The 22,928-nt window shown below is 41.3% G+C and overlaps 1 protein-coding gene across 6 annotated transcripts; it reads right to left on the bottom strand.

Moving 5' to 3' along the window:
* Positions 1-1,109: 1,109 nt before the first annotated feature.
* On the bottom strand, positions 1,110-13,842 carry LOC146565217 (glucose-6-phosphate exchanger SLC37A4-like). Of its 6 annotated transcripts, none has more exons than XM_085288191.1 (10): positions 13,566-13,842; positions 12,489-12,902; positions 11,316-11,548; positions 10,124-10,370; positions 6,009-6,161; positions 5,838-5,923; positions 4,551-4,664; positions 4,404-4,469; positions 3,619-3,757; positions 1,110-3,539 (listed from the first exon to the last, which is right to left on the bottom strand). In XM_085288191.1, the coding sequence occupies exons 2-10, from the start codon at positions 12,634-12,636 to the stop codon at positions 3,373-3,375; spliced, it is 1,353 nt and encodes a 450-aa protein (XP_085144317.1). In that variant the 5' UTR covers positions 12,637-12,902; positions 13,566-13,842; the 3' UTR covers positions 1,110-3,372. The 6 variants fall into 6 exon arrangements, with proteins under 6 accessions (XP_085144317.1, XP_085144319.1, XP_085144318.1 ...); XM_085288193.1 differs by lacking the exon at positions 13,566-13,842 and adding an exon at positions 12,998-13,555; XM_085288192.1 differs by lacking the exon at positions 13,566-13,842 and adding an exon at positions 13,002-13,555.
* Between the last annotated feature and the right edge of the window lie 9,086 nt (positions 13,843-22,928).

Here is a 22,928-nt window from a genome sequence, read left to right as displayed (position 1 = left end):
AAACAATCCTGTTTCTGAAGTCTGCAGACAATTCCTTGGACTTCATGTCTTTGTTTTTGCTCTGACATGTGTTGTTGGACTTTAAATAGACTGGTGTGTATCTCATGAAATCATGTGCAGACAACTGAATATACCACAGGTGGAGTCCAATCAAATTGTAGAAACATCTGACATGTAAATTACGTTCGATATGGTTTCTTGGCATTTTGTTTTTCCAAGATCAACTTTGACCTTGGGCACCAACAGTGAAGGTCAAAGTCAAATGCTTAGCCATCCTAAGTACGCATGTCCCCCAAGGCCTCATGTATCATTGTCAAGTTTGAAGACGACTCATTAAAAAAAAAAAGTTTTTACCCGATTCTCGAATTTGGGTTAGGACCGACCTTTACCCAATTCTCACCAAAATTATATCAGCTCAAACTGTTACTGGTGTCTACCGTCACTCAAAATATGGCTGTAAATAAAATAAGGTTGTAATGTGACAACATGTGGAACAAGTAAAGAACTGAAATGTACCACAGGTAGCCCTGGTTCAGAGTCATAGTTAAACGTTTACCAAGACTTCTTATTTTTAATATCATCCCATTTTTAGTATTATTTTTTTCTTCCAATTATCCACAAATTATTCTCCAAACTCAAGCAGCTGCTATCTGGTTCACTCATTAAAATAAATAAATAAATCAGTAAGTATGAAAGCATTCCCACATCCCACCATTTAGAAATACTTACAAACGTGTCTTTGCTCTAACTCACTCTATTTAAATTAAACCTTGGGTTATCATTAAATGTAATGGCTGTGTGTACTTATTGTTCTTCGAGGGATCAGGTGGGATTCAAACTGGTAACACTTGGATTGGGGGCTTTTTGCAGACCACGTCCATCCCTTTATGTATTCATTCAAGCAAAGGCGTCTGTTTTTACTCCGCATTTGTTCCTGCCCGTTTTTTGGACTTTTACCTGTCAGACACTGAAGGTGCAAAGGTCAACAACACTTTGTAGATAAAGAAAATGAAGCTTTTATTAGATCTTTACCTCTTTGAAAACCAGCACAACTCCAGTAAGACATGGCAAAGCAACACGTGCTGTAACCTTTCAGTTGACAAAGATCAGGTGGTCGAGAGATTTTATTAACAGTTTATAGTCCAGATGATATGTACTTTGTTTATCCCAAAAATTAAGAAATCTGCTCCACAAAACTACAATGGCAGTGACATTATCATCTGTATTTATCTGTTCTAAAAACAAATAAATAAACATGCCAGGGCCCTGTGCTTCGTACGTCGCTTACTACATCCAAGATCAAATGAAACATCCAAGACCAAATCATTGCGCTAACTCTGAGCTCGCTATTCCGGTTCCCCGAACACACCTGTTGTTGACGATTAGTATAGCTGGATGAAGTAATGTGAGATCACTGGGTGGCCCAACAGGGGCTACGCATCGATAGTAGAAACATTGATCGGCAACCCTTTGATTGGTCGGCGAAAATGTCGAAGGAGCGCGCTCGGTATTTTTCGGCAGCAGAGCAAGAACTCTTGAGTGAGGGATTTTAGGAGTTTCAGAGTTTAATTAAAACGCAAGGGAACACTGCAAAGGCTGCAAAAGCAAGGAGAGAGGGCTGGCAGAAAGTTGCTGACAAATCAAACTCGTAAGTAATTCAATAATAACAATAATAATGGAGTGGATTTATATAGCGCTTTTCAAGGCACCCAAAGCGCTTTACAATGCCACTATTCAGTCACTCTCACATTCACACACTGGTGGAGGCAGCTACGGTTGTAGCCACAGCTGCCCTGGGGCAGACTGACAGAAGCCAGGCTGCCATATCGCGCCATCGGCCCCTCTGGCCAACACCAGTAGGCGGTAGGGTAGATTTATTATATTACACTATATTATCCAATATTATATTACATTATATTATAATATGTTATATTTTATCCTCTGTCACATTAGAGCCACGACAGGACCCACTAGAACATGGGAACAAGTAAAAGTGAAATATAAGAATATTCTACAGAATGGTAATATTTATCACTTATATTGCTTTTAGTCTCTTGGAAAGAGACCCTGGAATAATCTGTTTGTTTATAACAGCAACCAAGACAAGGGCAGAGCAACAAAAGACAGGTGGTGGTCCTGCACCCCCTCATCAACAAGTTGGTTAAGTAAATAATACCCTCACGGGAAAATCGATATCTCTCAATGAGCACACTGTCGCGCTGAGCTAAAGGATCCTGTCTGTCCCGCAATATACGCTGAATTCTGAGGACTCTCCTTATCAATCTTGCACCTTCCGCAATGGGTGGCTCGCGTATATGGACAGGACATGGCTGCAACAGGCTTCCCAAATCCACCTTCGCTTTTATAGCCGTGGTCTCCCATCTTGATTACACGAAGTAATTTACAATTACTACTCTGAAATATGAATTAAATCTGTAATAATCACATACATGTAATAGAATGTTAATAGTACATTTCCCTTTTTTAGGAAATGACCTGTGTGAAATCAATAAATGGATCAGGTGCTGCATTGTCTTTAGTTACATTGATGTTATTTATTTATGGTGAAACAATGGTGGAATATCGCTGTTGCTTTCGTATGAATGACGCGGGCATACCTGCGTGGCCGCGATCTAATCCTGTTTACATAAAGTAAACCTGCTCCCCAGCAGGTTTACGCTTACGGCTCTGTTGCTATGACAGCAAGTCCCGGATGGGCTTCGGGGAACCGACTGATCCAGGATCACGCGAAATCGTCAACAATCTAATCCAGCTAACTTACTTAGCGAGGTACGAAGAACAGGCCCCAGATCAGAAAAGCTGACATAACCAGAGAACAAACTATCATTTAGCAAACAACTGTGTAGAAAAATACGGTCTCCAAATGCTTCATGTCAGTGAACACGTTAATGAAAAGAAGTTTTACAAATACTTGAGGTATAAGTGAACAATGTTACCTTTAATGTACAGACCCTTCAGTCAACATTCACTGTGTTAAACAGAAACGACCTGCACTGTAGGCAGGATGTGAAAATGGGCTCTACATACGGTTCAACTCAAGAAAACCGACTCACAGCTTTTGATACTTTGGTGTCGGTATGTTTTCTGAAACATACATCTTTAGACCATTTGTAAGCACATCGATATGAGAAACTTTTTCTATTGATTGGCTGATTAAGTTGAAGTGTTAAAACAGAAGCTTTTGATGAGCATGGATCTACAGGACCTTTGTGCACTTTAATATTAATCCATGCATGTGGGATTACCTGGGACTAAATAAGTGATTCCATGATCGGCATCAGCCCTGAGGATGCCGTCAAAGATTTCATGATTAGTCTTGTTTTGGCTGGTCAAGCAGTACCAACAGGGACTTTAGTCCACTTTCTCTGTGATCCGTCCCATTTTGGTGCGCATGTTACGTACAAGGAAGAATCCGATGGTGGTGACGCCCATTATCACCTCAGCTACCCAGAACGCCACGTCCCAGCTGTGCTGCTTGGCAATAGTGCTGAAGGGCAGCCCTGCCATGAAAGCTCCCACTGCAACAAAAAGAAAGCTTGTGTGTTCATATCAAAGGGTCAAAACCTGAAACATGACAATGATTTTACTGCAGCTCACCGTTAGCCATTAGAGCTACAACAGCATGAGATGTTCCACAGAAGTTTGAAGGAGCACTTTCACTGGCTATCACCCCGAACAGGGCGATTGGTCCATAAGAAGAAAATCCAAACATGGCACCAAGCAAGAGGATCCAAATCTGTGAATGAGAGAAAACATACATAAAATAAAAGCCTTCTGGTGGAAAAATAATTTTCTAGGGTGTCCACAGGTACCGATACTGAAACTGGGACATTTTTAAACCTTTAGGTGAATCTTAAAGTTCATTTGAAGCTCAAAAGAGAATGAACTCTTTTAAAGTGAACGGGTAAAAAGGTAAAAAGACATATTTTGGTTGAGTTTGTCCAAATGCTGATTTTCCCAAATGAAATCCCAAATGTTGCAAGCTTGAAAATTTATTTTATGCAACACAGTTTGCTTCAGAAGCAGTTTCTTTTAAAGGTACAGGTGTTAAACACCAACAACATTTGCCATTAAACATCTATTGTCCCAGTTCCACAGACTAATAAATGCCTTTTTCTTCATCAGCTTCAGGGTTTCCATCACTGCAAGCTGAACGGGTAACTGGGCCCTAACTGGCCCCCTGCTGGGCCGGAGTGTAACCCACATCTCTTCCCAGAAATAGTCAGTGGATGGCACTGTAACACTGGGTAGTGTGTCTGAGTCTGCTGTAGAGAACAACATAGAGCCGCTATGCTCGCTGTTCAGAACAACTCACCAGCTAGCCTTTTGATAAGTAGCTACATTGTTTTTATTCACATGGAATGATTCTTTCCGGAGCATACCTCTTTCTCTGACACACCAATGAGGACGGATACAGGATGAATGACTTGGACCCAAAGTGGAGGCTCCTGAACAAAGACATTTACTCTTAGAGTTTTTTGAGGACTGAAAGGTATACATTTCACGTGGATTACAAAATGATGAATTACCTTTGGGATTTCAGGTGTGATGGTCACTCTGAAGAGGTACATTGACACATACATGCCAGCCATCATGACAATAAGCAGGCCATGGCGAGGGTTGCCATGGGTGCCCAAGCCTTTCTAGAAAAAGGCAAAGAAAGGAGCAAAACACTAAAATCAACACCCTTCATACTGAAACATGTGATGTATCAAAACCAGGTTTAAGTCTAAAACCTAAATAAATAATAATAATTTTTTTAAAAAAAGTCAGACTTCAACCTTGGAAAATTCGAGCAGTATGTTAATTTGAAATCAACCCTAACCCTGCTTATTCTCTCACTCATAAAATCAAACTGTGGTGAAAATGTAGCCACAAATGCACAGGAGGACTCAACATCACTGAACAGGCCAGTCGCAATAGTTGCGAGCTGCATTGACACGCAGTGCAGTTACATTTCTATGGAGGTGCACGTCAGGTTACGGTGTTGGGCTTTGCACTTATTGTGTAAATATCCTGCTACATCCCCGGTAACCTGATGTGCACCTTCCAGAAATGTCACCAGCTGTGTCTGTGTCGACACAGTGCTTTCAGTGCTCAAGTAAAGAACCAGTCCATTTAACTATTGGATTGGCCTGTGCATCCTGAACTCTACAAAGATTCATAGCAGTAGGTTAAAGAGGGCCTTAGATGAAATGTAACCATAGGTAAGTTACATTCTAAGGTTTCAGAGGGGTTTGCTGTTACAATGTAGCTACAGTCCGACTGTGTGGCTGTGCTGAGTGGGAACTCCCACTCACAGCCGAGAGGCTTGCTGGAGAAGGATTTTGGGGGAAATAGTGTGCAGTGTATTTATAGTTTAGGCATCAGAAACTGCGAAATAAACTACATTTTTTCTGTATTTGCTATATTTGCTAACTGTTAATTCATACTTGGCTAACAATTTAATTGCTAGCCATATGTTTAGCAAAATATTTACTACTTTTATTCACAGTTTGGCAATAATAAGATTTCAAGTGTCTATCCATTTCTGTTAGCTTTCGAAGAATTTGTTTTTTAATGAATTTCAAATACCAGTGATACCCTTAAGCAGAGAATTCCAACTATTTCTTTGTTAATATTACATAACTTATGGTTATTTCCGTTACTTTTAGTAGAGCTTTTTGCTTAAACTTTTTAAAGGCTCATTCAAGCCTTTAATTATTTGAAATAGTTGAGCTAACTAATCCACTTAACCAATCGCTACTCGTATGCTTGTTCAAGAATCCCTTTAACTGACCCAAGTTGTTTTAATTCAACTCCTATCGGTTACTCACCCGAGCCACAGCTCTGTCTGAAATGAAGCCTGACGTAAGGCTGCCCACAAAGCCTCCAACCTCCAAGGCACTCATGTAGGTACTGCCTGTTAGCAACAGAGCTTCCGTCATCACCCACAACCAGTCAGATGACGTGAAAACTATGTGGGAAGCAACAATGAACACACGCACCCATGAGAGCAGTCTGGCCTTTCTCCTGCATGAGGAACAGCTGTCCCCAGTCGGTGGCAGCCGTCTTCACTCCAAACACCACCAAGTAACCCAGAGACAGCACCCACAGGAAAGGAGACAGGAGGAATTCACTCAGGGTGCTTTCACTGCTTCCTGGTGAGCACGGACACAAAAAGAGCTCATGAATACTTAACAGTCCAAATAATGTAAAGAATGAAGTTTTTTCAATTATTCTACAAAGCATGCCTGTCACATGGTATGGTCATAAAGGGATGGACATATCCAGCAACTGTGGCATTTAAACAATGATCAATTGGTGCTAACATACAAAGTGTGTCAAGAAAGGGACCTCCAGACTGCTCATCCAAAGCAGGATGAAGCCATGCTTTCATGATGTTTACACCAAATTCTGACCTTACATCTGAATGTCACAACAGAAACGGAGAGTTTTTCAGTTTCTGATGACAAGTCACATGTTCGACATAACTTGGTTGTAACGAGTGGTTGAGTTACTGAAGCGTTCCTATTGGATCAGTCTGAGCATTCGCCTTTGAATTCCCACATCTATCCAGAGAACTGCCGCTCACTGGATATTTTCTCTTCTTCACACCATTCTGTGAGGATTGTGCAGAAAGATCCCAGCAGTTCAGCGATTTCTGAAAATACTCAGACCAACTCGTCTCGGACCAACAACTGTGCCATGTTTAAAGTCAATTAAACCACTTCTTTCCCATTCTGATGCTCAATTTCAACCTTTAGCAGGTGCCCCTCACTACCCGACTCACTGGACCCTCTACAGTTCGCATACCGCCACAACAGGTCCACTGATGATGCCATAGCCCTGACACTACATACTGCCCTGTCACACCTGGAGAAGAGAGACACGTATGTGAGAATGCTGTTTGTAGATTACAGCTCAGCATTCAATACCATCGTTCCCTCGAAGCTGGATAGGAAACTGCAGGATCTAGGACTGAGCAGCTCCCTCTGCAGCTGGATCCTTAGCTTCCTGTCTGACAGACGCCAAGTGGTCAGACTGGGCAGCATCACCTCATCCCCCATCACACTGAACACTGGTGCTCCACAGGGGTGTGTACTGAGCCCTCTCCTGTACTCACTCTACACCTACGACTGCACAGCCACTAACAACTCCAACATCATTGTGAAGTTTGCGGACGACACTACAGTGGTGGGTCTTATCACCAACGGTGATGAGACGGCTTACAGGGAGGAGGTCAGCGCCCTGACCCACTGGTGTCAAGACAACCATCTCACCCTCAACGTCGCAAAGACAAAGGAGTTGATAGTGGACTTCCGGAGGTGCAGAGAAGTACACACCCCCATCACCATCAGCGGCGCTGCTGTGGAGAGAGTGAGCAGCTTCCGGTTCCTTGGAGTACATCTGGCTGAGGATCTTACGTGGTCAGTACACACAAACAAAACAGTGAAGAAGCCGCAGCAGCGCCTCTTCTTTCTCAGGAGACTGAAAAGATTCGGCATGAGCCCCCACATCCTCAGGACCTTCTATCACTGTGCCATTGAGAGCATCCTCACTGGATGCATCACCACCTGGTATGGCAACAGCACCGCCTACAACTGCAAAGCTCTCCAGCGAGTAGTGCGGTGCTCTGAACGGATAATTGGAGGTGAGCTTCCCTCCCTCCAAGACATCTACAGGAAGCGGTGCCTGAGGAAAGCGGGGAGGATCATCAAGGACTCCAGTCACCCCAGCCATAAACTGTTCAGACTGCTTCCATCAGGAAGGAGGTTCTGCAGCATCCGGTCCCGTACCAGCAGACTGAGAGACAGGTTCTTCCATCAGGCCATCAGACTGCTGAACACGTCATAGACACCTCAGCTTCACTACTGGAACTTCAACATTATGCACTCCATACTGTACAGTAATGCCACTGTTTTGCACATGTCTCACTCTGTATATTTTATTTTATTTATTTTATATATTCTATTCATTGTTTACTCTATTTAATTTGTAAAATATGTGTACACACACACACACACACACACACACACACACACACACACGTAGAAAAATATTTAGTATACACATCCAGAAATGCATATACTATTATATATTGTACATATATTTATTAGTTTCAGATTTAGCCATTCTTGTATTTTGCTTGTTTACATTATTGTATTTTGCACAACTCTGTTGCTTGTGAAGCTCGCACACAAGAATTTCACTCACATGTGCTGTACCAATGTACCTGCACATGTGATGTGACAATAAAAGTGATTTGATTTGATTTGACTACTGTGATGGCCTCAACCACATGTTGGTAACAATCAGTCCAGACACTCACCTCATTAGTTTGTTTTGTGTTTAAACATTTATTTCAGGAATGTCATTCATTCATTTATTTACTTAAACCTAACAGTGACGTTATGAAGCGTGCACATATTAGCACTGTGTGATTCTGTTATATTAATTATGTTTCTCTTTCTTTTGAGTTTTCTCTTTGGGCAAAAGGCGTGGCCAAGGGCCGAGGACTATGAAAGCCAACCACACCCCCTACAAACAAGGTGGGTGTTTTAGGTTTGGTTAAGTTAATTTGTGCTTAGATAGTCTTCATGTTTAATTCGGTTTCCTCTATTGTGTCTAAATGATTTGGCCAAACCACTATAAAAAGTTACCCGCCTGTGTCTTTGCGTTTAAGTCAGTCTGTGAGTTAATTCTGTATATTTTGTTTGCTTAGTTACTTTTATGTTACTTTTTGAGCAGAGTTGTATTTAGTTGACCTCTTTTATGGGCCCATTAATTATATTTTGAACTTTGGTGTGGAATAAAAACACACCATGAAGACATTTTTCCTGTGTCCTCTATGCCTTTACTGCTTGATCCCTCAAAAATACATACCTAAATGCAGTGAGCTGCTGTCATGTGACCGGCTGATTAGATATTTATTTTAACTAGCAATTGAACAGGTGTACCTAACAAAGTGGCTGGTGAGTATAAGCGTACCAGCAAGTGAGAGTAACATCTACAGTACGAAGTTTACAGACAGTGAGAAAGAGAAAAATATTTTTACAGTAATAGCTACTGCAGCAAAAAGAGCTAATGGGCACAGTTGTGAGTGAAATGTTAGCATTCAGCTGTACACTGTGTTCATCGCCTGCAGAGGATCAAAGTTCTGCTGGTGTAAACTTCTGGTGCCTCACTTGGATATAAGTTGACCCAAACCTGAAAGCTAGTGAGCAGCTATGAGCCAAGCTCAGAACACTAAGCATCCGCCAGAGGTCTCTGTACTACAGAGCTGCAGATCTGGCAAAAAAATCTGCCATTATGACACTTATGTGCACATGAAAAAAATATGCTTTCCATATGGGTTGCAAATGTGTACGATATCCACAAGTAATGATTTGTCCACGTCTGTTTCACACTGGGACTTGAACCCAGCTTACCTTTGTGAATCTTTGCAATGCCGGCAGCATTAAACGTGCCTCGAAACCCCACGTGGGCACGCGACGTGATCAGTTTGTCCACATGTATTTAAGGTTTGGTGAGCAAGCGAGAGCGAGGTTTCATGTAGTTCTACACATTTGTACACACAGAAAGGTTTTTGAAAGTGTAAATTATCAGATTCAGAGCTGAACTTAATAAATGATCAGTATTTATTCTGGTTTGGATGTATGCGTTTTGTATAATAGTTTCACGTGTGGTCAGGCTGCTTTGTATTTGTGTGTGGATTGAAGCATGTACTATGAGTCCTATAAGTTACACACAAATCATTACACACAAGCTTAGTTTATGCTTGTAGATCATACTGTATGCATTTGTAACTCTATTGAGACGTGTTTTCCCATATTTTGGGAGTCCTGTCCATCTTTGGCTCCACATACCAATGCAAGCAGGTTTTTGCTCTAATTGTCCAATACAGTTCACCTTCATGAGCATCAAAGAAATTCACTGTAGGAATTCTGACAGGGATTCATCCATCATCCACTGGTTCAGGATAATAATGTCACTACTTAAAAAAGAGGAAAATTAGCTTACAAGTGAGTTGTTTGCATCCCTGAACACGTCCCCGTGTGACTGACATGATGATCGTTTAAAGCTACACAGGAAGTGACCTTTCCGTTCTTGGTTCTCTCACCTCCTTTCGCTCCCTTCTTGGCCGCTGCCTCCATGCTGGGCAGGCCCACATCCTTTGGCTCATTCTTTACAAACACTAGACAAACAAATGAGAAGGCAGCACAGAAAATGCCCGACATGGTCAGGATGGTCCTCCAGTCGTAGTAATGCAGCAGCACTGAGACCAAGATTGGACCCAGACTCCCAGCCAGGTTCATGCTGCAGGACAGCACAGACCACAATGTTCCAAACTGGGAAGGCTCATACCACTGACGGAGAACAGACACAAAGAATCAAATATTAAAGCCTATTTAAGCACAACTTGAAACCACATATTGCTCATATTAGCTACTTTCCATTTGCTGAGGCAACCCACAAGTTATGGAACTAAATTTGTCACTGAGTGCAGTTTATCTTAAAAGATTATATGTGAGCTGTGCAGAGAGATTATTGCAAATCTAATAATCAACAGAATTGTAGCACAATGACAGCACAGACAAAAAGCGTAATCTGTTTTTGACATCAGAGCCACACGCCCTCAAGACGTAATCGACCTAAACGCGACCATAAATAGTCCTCATACCGTACCCCTGAAAGATTGTCCTGTAACTTCAGAATCTACTGGGCAAATATTTAAAGTTGATTTAAATCTTTTTCTTCTCCATCGCGTGTGAATGTAAACTCAAGTATGGAACACACTTGGAGGGATGAAACGTGTTTGCTCTGACTGGGGATGGGAAACTCTTCTGAACAATGTTACTATTCTTCAAAAACATCTCCTGAGGATCTTCCATAAATACATTGACCTGTAATCTGATCCCCTGCCACATGCTGAACATATGCCAAAGCCTATTTATTGCCCAGCTGTTCCTAACCGCTACGTTTAAGAGAGCTTCTTACTTTAAGATACCTTCCAACGTATCTCAGAGTCTAATGGATTAGCATTTGCTCGAACATATGACTGTAGGACCGTAGTCCTACCAAAGGTGAGTCCTATATATGTCAAGGAATCCAATTACTGCAAATAAAATAGGAAATATACATGTTTAATGCACCGGAGTAAAGAATCCAAACACACAACATACAGGTAGTCCTCCCCTGTAAGTGATGTCTTTTCACTAGTTGCGAAAGCATTACAAGCATCATGGGCACCCTGTGTGCTGACAGCATTACACTTATACTGGTGCACGAGGTGGCAGACAGGATGATATTACCTTGCGGAGCACTTTCCCACATGGGGGCCAGCCACAGCCTTGTCCCAGGCCGTTGATGAACCACAGCAGAGAGAACATGGATACAGTAGAGGACCAGGAGAAGACCACATTGATGCCCCCTACCAGGAAAAGGCCAATGGAGAAAAGCCAGCGGGCGCTGATCTTATCTGACAGCACGCCGCTGATGAACTTACTGATGGCATAGGCCATAGTCTGGCTGCTGGTGATCAGACCTGCAGAGACACAGTGCAGATTGCTATTTCAGTATGATGCAAACTGTCTACTGAAGAAGATTTGGGTTGCTACAAAGTATACACATTAATAACTCAGTATCACAACATTTTACTTTTTTCTTTACCTGTGTGACTGAGCGATTAGCTTGCTCTGAATTAGGAGCTAGCTTTGTAAAGCTGACGTTTTGGTTGAGCCGACTTAATTTCAGTTTTCTTGTGTAACGTTATCTCGGGATGGTGATGAGATGAGGCCCCTTGTTCATAGCATTCCCTGACATTTGGTGCTCCTGTATTGAAATGCAAAATATCACTATGCTACGTTTTATCAATTTTTTCCCCAACCATAATCTATAGTCACAAATTGATGAGCTTTTGAGTGGATTTACAGAAGGAAAAACATCCTTCCCACTTTGAAATTACTCATGCAATATCCACAGCCCAGAGGCCTCGAGTGAGGAGCAGGATTTTGTCTTATCCAGGTAACTGTGTGTGGAGTCTCAGAAGTGTAACATGACCTGTTCTTATCAGGTGAACTAATTCATCATTTGTATAAACAAATAAACAAAAAGCATGTCCAATGTGCTTTTTCAACAGGAAACATGAACGTGTGTAAAGCTGTTTCTAAATTCTTCATGCCGTGGGTTGGACCAGCCCTTTGTGAACACCACAAAATAAGCACAAATTGATGGACATGTTTATAAATGTTATCTTTTTGGGACCATTTTTAAACCAAAACTCTCCCCAGTGGAAATTTTGAGGTCAAATCAGTGCAAGTGACATAACAAGCACTCTGGTGGGTGTAGCAGCAATCAAACAAACACTTCACATAGCAACGCTTGTGCAACTGCTTGATTAAAGGCTTAAATGCTTGCTAAAGAAGCTTTTCCTTACACTCAACAGCCTAAAAAATAAAAGCATCCTGTTATTGTTTCCATCTTACCCAGATCATCTTTGTCCAGTTCTATCTCCTCCATCACAGAGGGCATGACAAATGAGAAGGTCTTTCTGTTAAAGAAATAGAGCGAGTAGCCGATGAACATGCAAATGAAGATGACTAAACGATAGTAGCCGTAGCCTGTAGCCCCCATGATTACAGTCAATGCAAATAATTATAATAATAATATTTGTTCTTCAGTGAAGTCTTGTTTCTGGGCCCTCTGGAATCAGCTAGATGCTGACACTACTGGTAAAGGGTTGTTTGCAGCAGGAGGTCTAAAATAAGATGTAGCATGGGATAAAATATTCTCCATGAGGTGACGCTCTACAGCAGGCTCCGTGCTGGCTGGTAGCTTTGCCTATCTGTGAGGCTGCTGCTTGGGGACACCGGGACGGAGGACAGGAACTTTAAGGCAGCCTGAAAAATGAGAGCAAGAAAACACACATTATTTTAGACAGAAGCAGCTTCATCAGGTCATCCAATTTATTACATCAAGCTGGAATGGCACAGACTGACTATCTGCAGTTTCTTTTCTTCAGGTCAAAAAATTGCCACGGTGCTGACCAGGTCAGGTGCAGGAGCTACAGCCCAGCTTGCTCAGTTTCACTGCTCTAGCATGCTGCCCTATAAATGTCAGAGTTGAAGGCTCCAGTTAGCAACCCTCAAACTATCAGATGTCAGAAAACCTGCAAGACTAGTCAGCTTGTAGCACACGGTACGATACGAAAAGCTTAATTGTCAAATACTTAGAATTCCACCATAAGCTCTGTGGTTTTACACTTTAATGGCATTCTGTACGTGTCCATTTAAACTCACTAAACCCTGGCTGCTGACGCCTAAAGCGTCTTAAACAACCGAACAAGTCGCTAATAGCAGTTGAATTACTCAAATGGCAGCGGTCTTGCTAACAAACATCGGCGAACTGATTTGTGGGACTTTCCGTGTCTGTCAACGCTCCCCGGGCTCCTTTAACCAAACCCCGACGTAAAGCGAGCTATAACCCCCGTCAGTGCCGCGGGGCACAGCAACCTAGCGGCTCGCTGAAGCGCTGAATGGAGAAATGCCGGCAGAGCCCGTTACCTTTCATTCGTGTCCCTCGTCCGTGCTGAAACACGGTGCGCGTTCGTGAATCTGCAGTCCCGGGAGCGCGGCTGCGCGACATACATGGAGTGGGCACATCCACGACACACAAAGACAACACAGCGTGGCAGGTTATCAGTTACTATGCTGCACTGCCAGTCACTAAAACAGACAATATCAAGTATTCGCACTTAGGTAGAGGTCGGTTTTCATGCCGCCAAACTCCAGTGAAAAATATCTGAATTTAAGCTTGTGATGCCTCGCAAAACAACTAGCCCCATATTACTGTTGAGCTGGCATATCTTAGGAATCACTCGGGCCTGCAGAATAATACGGCACAGCCAGCCTTCTATTATTACACGAAGACATCAATATTTAGCTCGCATTGCTCACTACCGCCCTCCTCTGCAAACTGGTGTGAAGAGCAACTGAAAGAGGGGGTCTAGAGAAATTCCTCAGATCCCCACAGAATCTTTATTACATATAAAAGTCTCACATTCACTAGTTAAAGTACACATTCTGCATTAAAATATTTGTTTTTGACAGTAAAACTAACTTTATATGGAGAAAACAAAGAGTACTGACAGAAACATGACAAGGCCAAAATACCCAGTGCTGCTGGCATTTAGACATGTAAAGATGACCTGCTAAAGTTCAAAAGGCACATCAGAATAAGAAGGAAAGATGAGATAAAAGACTTTGAACGTGCCATTGTTATTTTCACCAAGCATGCTAGGGTGAGTATTTCATAAACTGCTGATCTAATAGGATTACAGTGAATGGCTATATATATCCTTGTCGATATTTGAAGTCAGAGGAGAATGGCCAGACAGCTTCAAGCTGAGAGTACAACCAATACAACCATACCTTTGAACAAAGGTATGGTTGGTTCACCTCACCTTGGTTGTAACATTACAACCAAGGTGAGGTGAAGAGCATCTCCGAATCACTGCTCCGAATCTAGTTTTCAATCCTTCATTCGTCCTCATATGACGACTGAAGGTTTGCAAAATCGCTCATGTCAAGTAGTCAAAATAGCAAAATGATATCTAAGTGGGATTTCAGTGTTTTTAAAAACATGAACTTCTACAAAATAATTTGCTCCTCTATGTGCTTTGATTGCAGCTTTATGAATGGATGGCCAACATGCTCATGAATCAGAATGTCAGCTAGTTTGTTCAGGTGCAGCAGGAGGGGCGGAGTCAGAGAGAAAGTCAGAGTTTGTTGAAGAAAACCTGACAGTGAGGCTTAGTTCACAGTCTGTAACTGACTCGGAGTTGAAGTGAACTCTCTTACTTAACAGAAAACCTGGAGCTTTCCCTCTGCTCGCCACTCTGTTCTTCACTCACTGTTCTGTGTGAGGTTACAGACACTCACTGGTCGTTTGTATAATCACAGCTGAAGCTTCGTTATCAACAACATGCCATTAACATTATTTTTTCTCAATTGGGGGGAATCTTTTCCTGTACACACTGCTGGGTTGACACAGGAAGGAAATATCAACAGGATATTGTTTCAAAGATTTCTGAATGTGCCCTCGTCAGGCAGTACTCTCTCACGATGCAATTCACATAGAGAACGAAGGAGCCTCTAACAGTGGGGGGAAATGAGTGTAATTATAGATAGTCCTGGAGCTGTTTCACTATTATCAAAGAAAGTGTAAAAAAGCGCTGAGGATTATATGGCAGTGACAGCTACAGATGTTCTGTGCCAGTATTTTTTTAGCTTATGAAGTGGAGCGTAAAGATTTCCCTTATGCAAAGTTTTTACTACAAAACACCGATAACATGTGGAACAATAGATGGTGTGCTGACAAAACACTTTTTTGTGATTTACATTTTATTAATTTTATATATAAATGTTTGTGTTGTGCTTGTACATATGCAGGTAGTTATAGAATAGAACAGAATAGAATAGGCTTTTACTGTCATTGTCTATGTACAGCAAAATTGTGGATAAATTATTATAAACTGCTCCAAGTGAGCTGTAAGCAGGTGAAGGTGGTTGTCTATTTGGTGATTAATGTGTCCTATACTGCACTGCAGTAAAAAGACACGCAGCATTGTTGTGATTCATTTCATTTCATAGCAAAGCTGGAGATGAGAATGAGTTTCAACTAAAGCACTGTTACTGAGTCAGTGATATTGGATTGTTATTAACGCTGATGAAAGATTTTTGATGAGGTGGACGACACTTAACCTGTGTCAAAGTTCTGCCAAGAGCGTCCTTTACAGTTTTACCTTATGGATGTGGGGTAGTTGCTGTGGTTCAGGTTAAGTCCCACAGTAGTGCATTTCAACTGTCACAGACACACGATATACAGTAGAGTAATGCATGCACAATACTGAAATCCTGGAATTATAGTCCTGAAAAATATTCCAGAAATTAGTGTCAAAATGAACAAAATCTAGCCCAATTTCCCTTCATTTATCTTCAAAATGACACTTATGGTCTATTATAATGACAATTTCATTCTTATCCCTTGTTTTTGATGATAATGATGGGGACGATGATGTTTCTAATACAGAGATTAATACTAAAATAAGATCACTATCATTGTGTAAGCCATTCAGTTATCAATGTTGGCGACGCTGTATATGGGGCGACACACAAAATGTTCTGGAGGCAGAGGGTGAATCATGCATTTCATTAGCAACGTCAAACACAGGCCTGAACATTATGAACAATTAATGTTTAACAACGTGAACTACCCTACACAAGCATCTTTGATTGGGTGCTCATTTGCTTTCACCTCAGGCCTCTGTGAGTGATTAATCCTTGAGCAGAGTGAGAAAAGAAATAATCTATGTAATGGCAAAAACGGGGAAAAGGAAACCTATTTCCCTGGATTACCTCAGTTTATCAGCCTGAAGTAACAATTTCCTCTAAATCACAACCTCAGTGTGTTTCGGTATGAAAAGACTGCTTCTTTCTAATTTGGTACTCTTAAATATATTTCTAATATATTGTAGAATAGTGGATTCTGATCTTTACTTTGAGCTCTTTTTATCTCTAGTCTAGTCAATCAGTCAAGCTCTAGTTATATAGTTTTTTTCATACAAATCAAATGCAATTCGAAAATTCTGGGAAACTCAGGTGTAAAAAAATACACACATCAAAAATGACAGAACTCACTTAAGAAGAAGACACCAACTGAGGTAATCAAAAATAATAAAGAAGGAAAAACAGCAACAAAAATAAACCATAGTGACAAAGACATGGCCCATCTGAGTGTATTATAAAGCACATTACACACAATATTGTATGAACATTTATGAGCCGACAAGTCTGTTGATGTCCAGTGATTCCTTTTGTCAGTGGTACAAAATAAGTTGACCTATTATTATGAGTTTGATTCATTTATTTTTTGACAAATTGCACGAATTCGTAGTTTAACATTGTGTTCCTGTTTTGAGATTTCAAACCAGACAAATGAGCAATTGGAAAAGAAGACTAAAGACAAAAGAAGCACCATCAGTGCTTCAGCACACTTCCTGCCAAAAGATGGAGCTAAAGTAACGTGTTCATTGTTGCCGATGTACTAGACTGCAGTCATTATACAGTCTGCCTCAGAGAGAGGTAAAAGCTGTTTTGTGTCTTCTAGAGACAGATGCTGTTGTATTAAACATGTCTCTGTTCTCTTTCCTTGAAATCCATTTCTGTGTGGTACCTCTTAAGCAGTTATACTGGCAAAAGTGAGGGCTCGCTGTGTTAGGACACTGAAGACATTTTAGAGCGTCTCGTTACCACTCAGCTGATGTTCATAAGCCAGCTTTTATGTTTGCAGAGAACAGCAACATGCAATACATGATACATACATGATCCTTTTTCATTCTTTTTTTCTTGCAGAAAAAATGGATTTAATGCAAAAAAATGCCACACAGTGTTGTCTTCTGCTGCTGTAGCTCTGTAGTAGCTTTACTGTTTATTTGTGTTGTCAAAGCAGTGGAGTCCCATCATTGCAAGCAAGGCAAACAGTGCTTATCTAATGAAATCTAAAAATAAACATCAGTTACAACATACCAAAGTGAAATGGATCTTTCTCCTTTCATCTCAGTGTTCTGCGAAGCTTCTCAAAAGCCTGTTAGTGTCCACAACAACACTCAGGAACAGGACAGCAAGAGAGTGTCAGTTTGTTTTAATGTGGTCCAACTGGTCTGGTTGAATGAATTTGTTTGTTTGTTTGTTTTTGCTTGCCTTTTGCATTGCCCCCAGAGACATCATTTAGCCCTTGACTCTGGATTTACTACTGCTGACACCTGTCACCACTGTCAGCCATACGAAATGGTCTGAGATCGTCAATAAAACCAAAAGGCATCAGTAGATGTGTGACTTCAAATAATTGATTTGGCTGTTATGATATTCTGATATATAATATATATGCAAAGTATAAGAGTGGAATAAGAGTCTCTCAAAGCTGGTTATCATTTGGCTCTGACTGTCCGAGTGATGGCAGAGGGCATCCTTTTATAAAATGATATTTTGACTGGGCACTTCTTTCCTTCCTAATTCATGTTTCTTTGAGTCCATGATCAGTTGTTTCTGGACAACGGCGCATTAGCCAGGGTGGTTAAAAAAGCAACAACAACAATAATAAAAATAATAATAATAATGGATTGCATTTATATAGCGCTTTTCGGGACCCCTCAAAGCGCTTTACAATTCCACTATTCATTCACTCTCACATTCATACACTGGTGAAGGCAGCTACAGTTGTAGCTACAGCTGCCCTGGGGCAGACTGACAACAACAAATCAGTCTTCTTCATCAGCGTGCAAGCACTGAAATATCCTGAAGTGGGTTGCACCAACATTGCAAATAAGTACACAGTAAGAACTGGGAAACAGCATGTGGCATAGACCAGTTACAGGTGTCAAGAAAAAGGTAATTGAAATCCATAACAGGATCATTTTCATGACCCTACAACGCCTCTGTGGTAATGACCAATTCTGATCCAGGTCCAAACAAGAGTTATTATTTCTTCCCTGTTTAGTCTTGTGAAGTGCAGTGTGCTTTGTTTGTGCTTTTTGGCTGTGTTCGTAAAAAAGCTTTTATTTTTAAAATAACAAACTAGCTACTTTCAGTTGTTCCCTTATTCACATGGTGGTCGTCACAGCAAGTAGGTCCACATGATTTTTTTTCCCACACTAGACGCCTTTCCTGACACAAGCCCAAAGGGATTTGTGTCTCCTCTCTGAATCAAGAATGAACAGCGCCGCTCATTTCCATAACTGTTCAGTAAAAGGTTGGTTTTTTTAATGCTTTTAAAGTTTTATTTTGTATAATGAAATTAAATGTCATTTTGATTCTTTACTATTTTTATGTTAACTCTTTTCTTTTTGTGGTTTTGCTTTAACAAACTTTGCATTGTGCTTTCAGGTCCATCTCAGACCTAATAACTGTGACTGCAGAATACAAGCCAGTTTGGTTCCTCTGGAGACCCTCTGATATTTTTAATGACACTCATTGTTGTGACACTATTGATGTGTGTGTGAATGGGTGAATGACTGAATGTAGTGTAAAGCGCTTTGGGGTCCTATGGACTAGAAAAGCGCTATACAAATGCAGGTCATTTACCATTTACCATATTAATAATGATCGGCTTTGTCATTAAAGAAAATGTGATTGTCCTCCTTTGTATGCTTGATATCCATTTAAAGTCATCGGCAGCTCAAATGTCAAAGCAGCTTGAAAGAGAAAAATAATGAGTCTGGGACCGTTACGCCCAACCAGATGAGCTACAGCTTCTTCAATCACTTCTTACCAACAGCAATCATAGTTTCTCAGCGGGAGAGACGGGCCACAGAGCAGGATTTAGCTTTGCGTCGCAATTAATGCATCAAAACCAGCCTCAGAGGCTTGAGACAGGGCCTTTACAAATCTCCATTTTTCCATTTCTTCTCTCACTGTGTTTGGGCATGGAGCTGCCCCCTGTGGTTACATGTACTGTACTCACTGGGCTTCACCTGTCTGCAGTACTCACAGCTTTTCTCTTACAATCGTTATAACCATATTTCTGGTGAAGGGGGAGCTGATGAAGGCTTAGAACAGTTATGCATTCATCATCATGTTCAGATAGGCTGACGTAAGTTGTAACTGTCCATGGGTGGATATCTAACAGACTGATCATCTTGCTCCTGCCAGATCAAATACTTGGCCTTGGGCACAAGGGCTAAGAAGCCTTTGACTACTTGAAATTACAAGCCATCTTTGAAAGTGTCTGATATTTAAAGTGCAATGGTCAACAGAAAACTTCATTCATTGTCTGTGTAACCAGCTGTGCAATGCATTTTAGTAGTGCTGCATTTCGACAGACTCAGAATCAGAATACTTTATTAATCCCAGAGAAAATGATGCAAAGACAGGGAAGAGACAGGGCATCAAGTTGTCTGCGGACACAGTGCCTCTGGAAACTCAAAATCTCTGAAATTAGTTGTTATCAGTCTAAAATAAAAACAGATTCAACAGCTGGAAGCCTTTCTTCTCAGCTCTTCAGAAACACATGAAACTTGACTAGATCCAGGCAAGTGTGCTGCCGTGATGGTTTCAGTTTGATACGCAGGAGCAGTCAGACACCACGAAGTGTCCGTCCACTCAAGTGAGGCACAGTGTTTTCATGCACTTGTATGATATTCTAGGAGAGGAAGAACACCTGTCAGTTAACTGCCATTACAACAACGCTTTGGTTGTTAGCATTTAAGCTGAAGACACTACACAATCTCCAAGCATAGTTCACTCTCTAGCTTTGCCAACTATCCACAAAGCCCTGTGCAGAACATCTGCTGCAGGTGTAAATACTTAAAGGACACATTCAGTTACATATGTGCTCCCCAAACATGCTGAATATCCTGGACATTTAGTGCAGCCATAGTGTCAGTGTGCCAACATCACAGACAGGATGGCAGAAATCAAAGGGCTGCAACTCTAGTGAGTCTAACAGACTCTCCAAAAGAACTTGAACAACCTAATAAATGTGAGTCTCTGATGGATAGGTGGGTGAGCTCCTGCTGGGATCTGTAGCCTGCATCTTCCCACAATCACAGTCCCAAATCTCATGATGGTGCTTTAAACATTCAGTGACTGGCTGTTGTTTTTCATACTGAAACAGGGTTTACAGCTGGGCCAAGTTCAGATGTTGTAACCAACCTGAGCACTCTACGAACATCCAACTGTTCCCAACTTCTTGTTAACCACATTCTCATCACTGCTATTTTATGTTAAATGCCACTACATTGACCCATCATATGTGGTATTAGTGGACACAGATAGATAACGGGTTCTAGTTTAAATAGAAAAAACGTCCATATTTGGAGTTTGGAGCAGGGGAAACGAAATGACTCAAGTTTGCGAAGCAGGAGACCAGAGTTTGTGTCCCATCTGGGATTTTATTTACCTTCAGTTTTACTTGTTCGTGCTTTCTTCTCTCTTTAGTACTTGGACCGGTTTTTGAAGCAGAGGTGTTTATGTGAGAATCTTCCCCACCGTAACAATCAATTCTGTCACGGTTGTGGGTCTTTGACCCAGTGTTTTCTGTTTTGGACTTATGAATCTTGTGTTTTTTACTGTTTGATCTTGAACAGTGGGTTATGTTTCATAATTTAGTTTTCTCGTGCTTGTGTGTTTCTGATTATGTTGTTTATCTCTGTTGATTCAGGCTGATTTTAGGTTCCCTTTCTGTCTGGTCCTCAGTGTCTTGTCTCCATGCTTATGTTCCTCCCTGTGTCTGTATCTCGCTCCCTCTCAGTCTGTCTCGCGCTCTTTCCCTGTGTCTCTCTATCACTCTCTCTCATCCCAGTCATGTCTCATTGTTCTGTCTCCTTTACCTGTTCCCATGCTCTTTTCTCTGTGTTTCATCCTTGTCCCCCCCAATCTGTCGTGGGTTTACATGTTGTTTCACTATGTCTTATTATCAAGCTCACGAGTTGGTGTCTGTGTCCTGGTGTTTGTACTACTTCCTGTTTTATTTTGATAGTCCTTGTCTAATGTTAACTCCTGTGTCCATGTGTCCATATTTAGGTCCTCCCCTCAGCGCCACACAATCTACTGCCACAGATCATGAATAATGGAAAAATCCTCTGTGCTTTAATGTGATGCTATCCCACACACAGGTGTTAGAGTGTCTGTGTCTAGGGTCTGGTTGGATCTCAGTAGCACTATTTTGCCCTCACCTGGTGTGTGCGAGGGTCAACACAGATGTCCATCTGCCTCCCAATTTTTGTGACCATGTGGACTCTTCGGAGACTTTAAATTACAACGTACCAACTATGCATGTGGTTCAGGCAGACTTCAAAGAAATATAGCAGAAATAAATGCAGTTCAGTTATGGTCTCCAGGTGTCCATGTCTGCACCAGAGTATAATTGAGGCCTTACAGGCATCCATGTTTATTTAAAGAGTGTGAGACTCGGCTTGCTATTACCATAACCTGGTGTATTGCTGGATGATGCCAGAGGCTTTGCCACAACTGCAGTATTTGACACCCAGGGGAAAAAAGTGTGCAGCAATGTAATGGGAGAGGAGAAAGTAGCAATTTCTACCCAGAGTGGAAGAAGCCCACCAACAAGCCCCAGGTTCCTTTGCCATTAGTATAAACTCCTGTTTTGGCTGGATGCATATCTGCTGGCTTCTACATTATATATTCATTATTGGAAAGAAAGCAAAAAATATATCTGCATTTATAAATTATTTAAAAACTCAAACATAGTTTTATATCAAAAGGTACTCACTGACATTGATACTAGCTCCTCCAAGTAAGTACCTAAAGCTGTAGGGCAGAGAGCAAAGGGAAGCGAGGAAGCAGAGGAGCAAAGAAAAAAGACATCCTCACATAAAGATGGAAATTTAATAAAAATGTAAATTTCTTTCAACAGCAAAGAAGGAGTTTGAGAATCTCAGAGCAACTTTTGTATAATTGGTACAAGTGTGCAGATGGGTTTCAGTGATTGTTTATTGAATGGAGGCAGCAGAAAGCCAGTCTTGGTATTAGATCCACGGGCTGGTAAACCCTACTGTGTAAGATGCAACATGCAATCATCCCAAGAGAATTACCAGTGACATGGACAAGTGGCCACATCAGTGAAACACTGACATGTATTGAAGGTAAGTGTGGCCACCCACTCAGTGTGATCTGGTTTTTTATACCTACTGTCTAAATTCCTCTTTGTAATAACTGTATTCCACAAAACTGAACAATACTGCAATCACTGGCTGTCTGCACCATTATAAATTAGGTAACCTTTGTTAAGTTATTCAGCAATAGGTTGACACAAGATTTATGTAAATTTTAACTGAATAAATGCAAATATCATCAAAGTGGACTAGAGTGGGAGGGAAGGAAAGCAAGCAATAATAAAGGAAGAGGGAG

The sequence above is a fragment of the Mchenga conophoros genome, linkage group LG10 (assembly GCF_057382185.1).
Source record: "Mchenga conophoros isolate Kocher_MC1m ecotype Shallow Benthic linkage group LG10, M_conophoros_male_GT1.1, whole genome shotgun sequence".
NCBI classification, from domain to species: domain Eukaryota; kingdom Metazoa; phylum Chordata; class Actinopteri; order Cichliformes; family Cichlidae; genus Mchenga; species Mchenga conophoros.
This window is presented reverse-complemented; position numbering and strand designations above follow the sequence as displayed.